A 6,452-nucleotide genomic window follows, 5' to 3' on the forward strand; every position below is an offset into this window, starting at 1 on the left:
GAATGCCGTGTTTGGGACAGCTGCCCCTCGTGCCCTAGGAATGGGTGTGCCTCTCCAAGGCAGCGACTCGGCCGCCAATCTGGATTCCTGCACACAGAAACACCCGAATCAGATTCTTGAATGCTTGCTCGCCATCTCAGTAAGCTCGTTCCCAACCTCAGTTAACTTTCAAAAGCCTGTTGTTAAAGCTGAAAATTAAGCCTGGTGCCCAAAGCCAGGGTCCTCCCCCTTTGAGAAATCGCCACTTTTATTTCAAGGCTTAGTGGGAAAGGGGAATGTAGAAATCAGAAGACCATGGAAGTTACGCAGTGGAAAACTGGCCTCTATCTGCAACACACAGCCCAGGATTCTGTTGGACACGACGACCGACCGGGAGGAGGGGGAGTCAACAGCGCTACAAAGCTTGCTGCCATGCTAACAGAGTGATCACCTTACTCGTAGAATCGTAAGAGTTGGAAGAGGCCTCCAGGGTCACCTAGTCCAACCCCCTTGCACAATGCGGGAAATCCACAAATACCTCCCCCCCCTTCCACACACACAGCGACCCCTCCACGCCCAGAAGATTACAAAAAACCTCCAGGATCCCTGGCCAAACTGGCCTGGAGAAAAACTGCTCCTAAACAAGCCTTTAAGGGGGAAAAAGCTACCGGTTTGCTATAGTCTTGTATCTCTCCTCTGACCCCAGGTATTTTATATTTTTTAGTCTATTAGATTTAGCATTTGTCTAAATTTTGAGCAACTGCCCATTGCCTGTGTCTGGTAATGGTCCACTCGATTATTTCTTAGGAATCTGTTCTTATACTATTAAAGTTCCATGAATTTTTACTGCAATTGTATTTTCAGCTGGTGCTGCTTCAACGGTTAGATTTTACGGTATATTATTGTTGAACGTTTTGTTGCAAGCAGCTCGGAGACCGCACAGAAGAGGATGCGGTATAAAGAGGTGATAAACAAAATAAAAATAATAAACGAACCAGGTAGCCTTCAGCTGGGCAAAGACCCTCTGCGGAGAGAACCCTCACGAAGACTCAACAACTTGAATGGAAATACAGTAACAAGACAATGGATTCAACCAGGGCTTTTTTTGTAGAAAAAGCCCAGCAGGAACTCATTAGCATAATAGGCCACACCCAACAGCAGAAACTCAGCATATTAGGCCACACCCGGATAGCACATCACATTAGCATATTAGGCCACACCCCATGTTACCAGAAGTGTGGTCATCCAGCCACATCCACCTTTTGCTTCTTATTCTTTTTACTTTGTTTATTGTCAAATCCCAGGGCTTTTTTTGTAGCAGGAACTTCTTTGCATGTTAGGCCACACACCCCTAATGTAGCCAATCCTAATGAGTTTCTGCCATTGGGTGTGGCCCATTATTCTAATTAGTTCCTGCTGGGTGTGGCCAACGTTCCTGTGCGTTCCTGCCCCAAAATAGCCCTGGATTCAACCTAGAAACACATGCAGCAAGACCAATTCAAGTGGGAACAATCGCTTAACATTTGGGTTTCATTTCCACCAATGGCATCCAGAAGTCACTCACGGATCGGGTACATCCAAAATATACAAATCCCCTGCTTGATCTGGTTATCTCTGGTGTTTTTTTCCCCCTGACAACAATTTTAAACAGGCAATTCAGAACAGCTCACTTATGAAGGGCAATTTACAAGTTTTTGGAGGCATTATCCTCTCCTCCCCACAAGCAATGGCTTCTAACAACCAGACAAGAATAGCCACTCCATCCTCAAGAATAAAATTCTGTTTCCTAGGGCGATTCTGCATCTAGAACTCATTCCACGTTTTCTCAACTGGGAGGGGAAAGTGCAGCTCAAAACCACATTCAGATACCCCGGGGGCAACGCTGCACTGACTGCAAAGTCACCCCTGTGCAGACATAAATCTATGCAGACGGTACCATAAAACCCGATGGTCAAAGGAAGCGAATGCGGCAGGTAGTGTGGAGGCCAGTGTTCCCTCTAAGCTGAGTTGGTGTGAGCTAGCGCACAGTTTTTTAGCCTCCGGCTCACATGTTTTTGTCTCAGCTCAGGAAGGAGGGCTCCAGAGCGAACTGATTTATGCAGCAGCCAAATCACTCGCTCACAACTTTAATGCCAGTAGCTCACAAAGTAGAATCTTTGCTCACAAGACTCCACAGCTTAGAGGGAACATTGGTGGAGGCTACCATAAAACCTGATGATCAAAGGAAGCAGAAGCGGCATGCAATGTGGAGGCTGCCATAAAACCCGATGATCAAAGGAAGCGAAAGTGGCATGCAATGTGGAGGTTGCCATAAAGCCCGGTGATCAAAGAAAGTGGAAGCGGCATGCAGTGTGGAGGCTACCATAAAACCTGATGATCAAAGAAAGCGAAAGTGGCATGCAGTGTGGAGGCTACCATAAAACCCGATGATCAGCGGAAGCGGCACGGAATGTGGAGGCTACCATAAAACCTGATAATCAGCGGAAGCGGCACGGAATGTGAAGGATACCATAAAATCCGATGATCCACGGAAGTGAAAGCAGCATGCAATGCAGAGGGGAATTTCTGTTCCGACGTGGATTTCGTAAAACAACGGAGGGAAAAGCCAATGCAAAATCGGCCCCAGATTTCTTCCAGTGAGAACGAATCAAACCTAATAGGAAGCTGGCTCGTGAACACCAGGGAACAGAGATTTGCATGGATGCTCAAGATCCTTACCAGTATCATCAATATACCTATCTAACCAATGCTGTATGCCTGAAGGACTGTTTTTGTAAGTTTTCTGGCCGGAAAGAGGAGCAATTGATGCATCTTTGGTGGGCAGCCATGCATCTCCAAATAAAATGCCCTAGACAGGTTAACACACAACCCCATGCCACCTCCTCCTCATTCAAGTCCCTCTACCTCTGCCAGTCCAGCCCTGCTTATTGGGCATCTTGAAGCTGGGTTATTTAAAGGCTCTCAAAATTAAGAGGCTCCCAGACCTGGACCGCACAGGTGTGCTACAACAGCTTCAGCCCTTTTCATAGATTCTTTCCTGCCGCTACTTAGCCACATCTGTGCTACCTGCCGGGCCAAAGTCCAAATTTGGAATGTCACAGTTCATTGCCACGTACAAGAAGCCTGATCTAAGGAAGTAGGGCGACACCTTTGCTAAGGCAACACCACCCTTTTCAAATAGTTGTTTTGGACTTCAGAGGGGAAAGAAATCTGAATTCTATCCAAGGTAGACACACCGTGAGGATCACTGTCAACCCAACTTCCTTCATCCCCCCCCCCCCCAAAGACAGGTTTTTAAAACGATAGCTTGGCCCTGGCTTATGAAAACAGTGCTATAATAAGGTATCATAAATAAAACTATGCCCAATTGCCAACATTTTTCTTTAAAAATGCTGAATATATCTGAGTTATTTTCAGCTCATGTTTTTGGCGCAAGAAACACAATTGTTCAGAATCTCTGCTTTTCAACATTATCGCTTGCGATCATCAGTACACCTCTCCTGCAGCTGGTTTACTCAGCCCCCTCGCCCAGACTAATGTACAAATGCTGTTCCCATTGGGCACATGAACAGATAAAACTTTGGACGCATCAAACAAAGCATCATGAAGAAGAGGAGATTGGATTTATACCCCACCCTTCACTACCCAAGGGAGTCTCAGAGTGGCTTACAAACTCCTTTCCCTTCCCCTCCCCACAACAGACACCCTGCGAGGTAGGTGGGGCTGAAAGAGCTCTGACAGAAACTGCTCTTTTTCAAGGACAGCTCTTATCAGAACTACGGCTTGCCCAAGGTCATCCAGCCAGATGCAAGTGGAGGAGTGGGGAATAAAACCCAGTTCTCCCAGATTAGAGTCCGCGCACTTAACCACTACACCAAACTGGCTCATAAAAACCAGACGTGAGCTAAGTAAGGCCAATGAAACCTGATTTTAAAGCCAGTTTTTAAAAAATCATCCTTTCCCCAGAGTCATCGGTTTCTTTAGGCTGACACGGATAAACAGCATTTCAAAGTCATATCCTATGAACACTGCTTAAAATAGGAAAGCTATACTTTGGCTCTGTAAACCCTCCCCCCAACCTTTGAAATTGTTCCCCCTGGTCCTACATTTTTGCACTTAACCTTAATAAATGTGCATCTTAACCAAGACTTTGTAGCTCCCAATACTCCTGAAAGGCAAAGTGGTTTCCCCCCCCAAAAAAGTGAACACTTTAAGTTTCGAATACAAGCCTACTGAAAGGCAAAGTGGTTCCCCCCCCCAAAGTGAACACTTTAAGTTTCGAATACAAGGCACTTAAAACGGCATGTTACCAAAAACAATTCTTTAAAAAACACCCAGTTCATGGTAGTTCTCATATGAACAACTTATAAAATTGTTTTTAGGCTTCACCAGGCCTAAACGTTATGTCTGTGGGGATGCATATTCATATTCTTCACGAGGGAGAATTCCTGGATCACAGGCCTTTTTATTTCTCAAACCTCCAGATCTGATTTTTATCTGCCGAATTACAGGTCCTCATTTGCACATCAGGTTTCCCGTCTGGAGTACGATATGCACTAAGGCACATTCCTGAGTGAGGATGGTGAATAGTCCCATCCTCTTTAAAATGCCATATAATGCTTTCTGGGATCTCAGAGCCATCTTTGGGACAATTTCTCATGCCCACAAAGTCCTTCGCCTCAGGGACCTCCGCACAGAGTTCTGTCACAGAGTTGAACCTGATTTCTTTATCGGACGTGTATTCGAAGAACTGGTTGCCTCCTTGACCGTGACATCCGAAGAGAGAAAGGTGGGCCCCGGTCGGGTTGTGTTCAGGCGAGTTGTAGTCTAGACATTCAGAGGAGATGCCCATACTGTGGATGGCACCGTGCCAGCCAGGCCTATCTTCCGGCACGTGCAGGTTAGGAAATATATGTTTCAAATACCAATCGAAGTTCTGGCACTTCAAACGTTCCCTCAGGAGTTTCCTTTCAGAAATGTCTCCGTAGTTTTCTTTCCGGGCCGGAGGGTTTCTGTTGTAGAAATGCTCCTTATAGCCATCCATCCACACTTCGGCGGCACGGGCAGTGTTCTGGAGGAAGTTTGGCCTGGCGTACGGGGCCCGCTTGGGAAACACGTGCCCTACGTGGGAACAGGGATGGATCTCCAAGATGCCGCCGCACTGCCACACCCGGAAGGAAAGTTCTAGATTCTCCCCTCCCCACACGTCCATCCCCATGTCGTACGTCCCAAGGTACTCAAAGTATTTCTTGCTCACGGCAAATAATCCCCCAGCCATTGTCGGGGACCTGATTGGATCGATTCTGGATTTCCGCCTTTGCCGCTCGTACTCCGGCACGGAATGCCACTGGAATGTCAACCGCCAATCAAAGCCCCCGATCATCGGCTCCGCCGACTGCATATAGAACTCAAACGTATTCCAATCGATGGTGTCGATAACCGGGCAAATGATCACGCTCTCGTTCTCGGAAATCCGTTGCAGCAGGGGCTCCAGCCATCCGGGAACGCACTCGCAGTGGCAGTCGAGGAAGGTGAGCACGTCCCCCGTGGCGTAGGTTGCCCCGATCAAGCGGGCCCGAACCAGCCCTTCCCGCTTGTTGGTCCTTATCAAACGGACCCGTTTCAGATCGCTGATGTACCGCTCCAGCTCCGCCTTCAGATACACCTTGTCGCTCAAGTCGTCCACGAGGATAATCTCTTTCAGCAGAATGGCAGGCGACGTCTCCAGGACGCTGTGGATGGTGCGCAGCAGCGTCGACCAGGCCTCGTTGTAGAATGCGATGATGACCGACGTGGTGGGCAGCCCCCGGTAGTCGTGCGCCTCAGACTTGCACTCCGACATCCTGCCGTCCTGGATGTGGCGGTGCAGGGAGATCTTGTCGCTCAGGTAGATGTTGATGGCGTACTTTTCTATCAGCTCTTCTTCCAGCTTCTTCTCCTCAGCATTCAGCTGCGGGTGGGCTGGCTTGCCCCACTCCCCTAGAGCGTAGGAATCCGGGGGAGGTTTCTCGTAGACCGGCCGGGCCAGTTCCTCGGGGCTTTCAGCCCTGTCTGAGAAGCGCCTCTCCCATCGCCTGCCGGTGACCCCGCTCCCGGAGGAAACCTCCTGGAAACCGGAGATGGACAGCTCCAGTAAGAAGGCAGCAGCCGTCAGGAGCCCGAGGAAAAAGCACAGCCTGCCAAACCACGGCCAGCGTCTGGCCAGCCGCACCCTCATGGCTGGCTTAGCGGAAAGTTCAGCTCGCCGTGGCTAAGCTTGTTGCTTCTTGGAAACCTTGGCAGAGAGCAGTTCCTTCCCGGGCTCTCCTCTCCTCCTTCCTAGGCTGCAGAGAGGCAGCAGCCCAAACCAAGGAAGCGCACACCCTCCTCGTCTTCCCTCCCCCTTGGCCTCCGGTCCCTTCCTCCTCCTCCCTTCCCCGGGACAAAGCCCTCCCACCGGCACTTCCTCGGCGGCAGCGGTTTGCTCAAAAAGT

At 49.1% G+C, this 6,452-nt stretch overlaps 1 protein-coding gene across 1 annotated transcript; it reads right to left on the reverse strand.

Annotated features, from left to right (window-relative positions):
• Nucleotides 1-4,237: 4,237 nt before the first annotated feature.
• On the reverse strand, nucleotides 4,238-6,196 carry LOC107120137 (polypeptide N-acetylgalactosaminyltransferase 4-like). The gene has a single exon (XM_015422784.1). The coding sequence runs from the start codon at nucleotides 6,194-6,196 to the stop codon at nucleotides 4,445-4,447; it is 1,752 nt and encodes a 583-aa protein (XP_015278270.1). The 3' UTR covers nucleotides 4,238-4,444.
• Between the last annotated feature and the right edge of the window lie 256 nt (nucleotides 6,197-6,452).

This window comes from Gekko japonicus, unplaced genomic scaffold (assembly GCF_001447785.1).
Source record: "Gekko japonicus isolate JY-2015 unplaced genomic scaffold, Gekko_japonicus_V1.1 scaffold3570, whole genome shotgun sequence".
NCBI lineage: Eukaryota > Metazoa > Chordata > Lepidosauria > Squamata > Gekkonidae > Gekko > Gekko japonicus.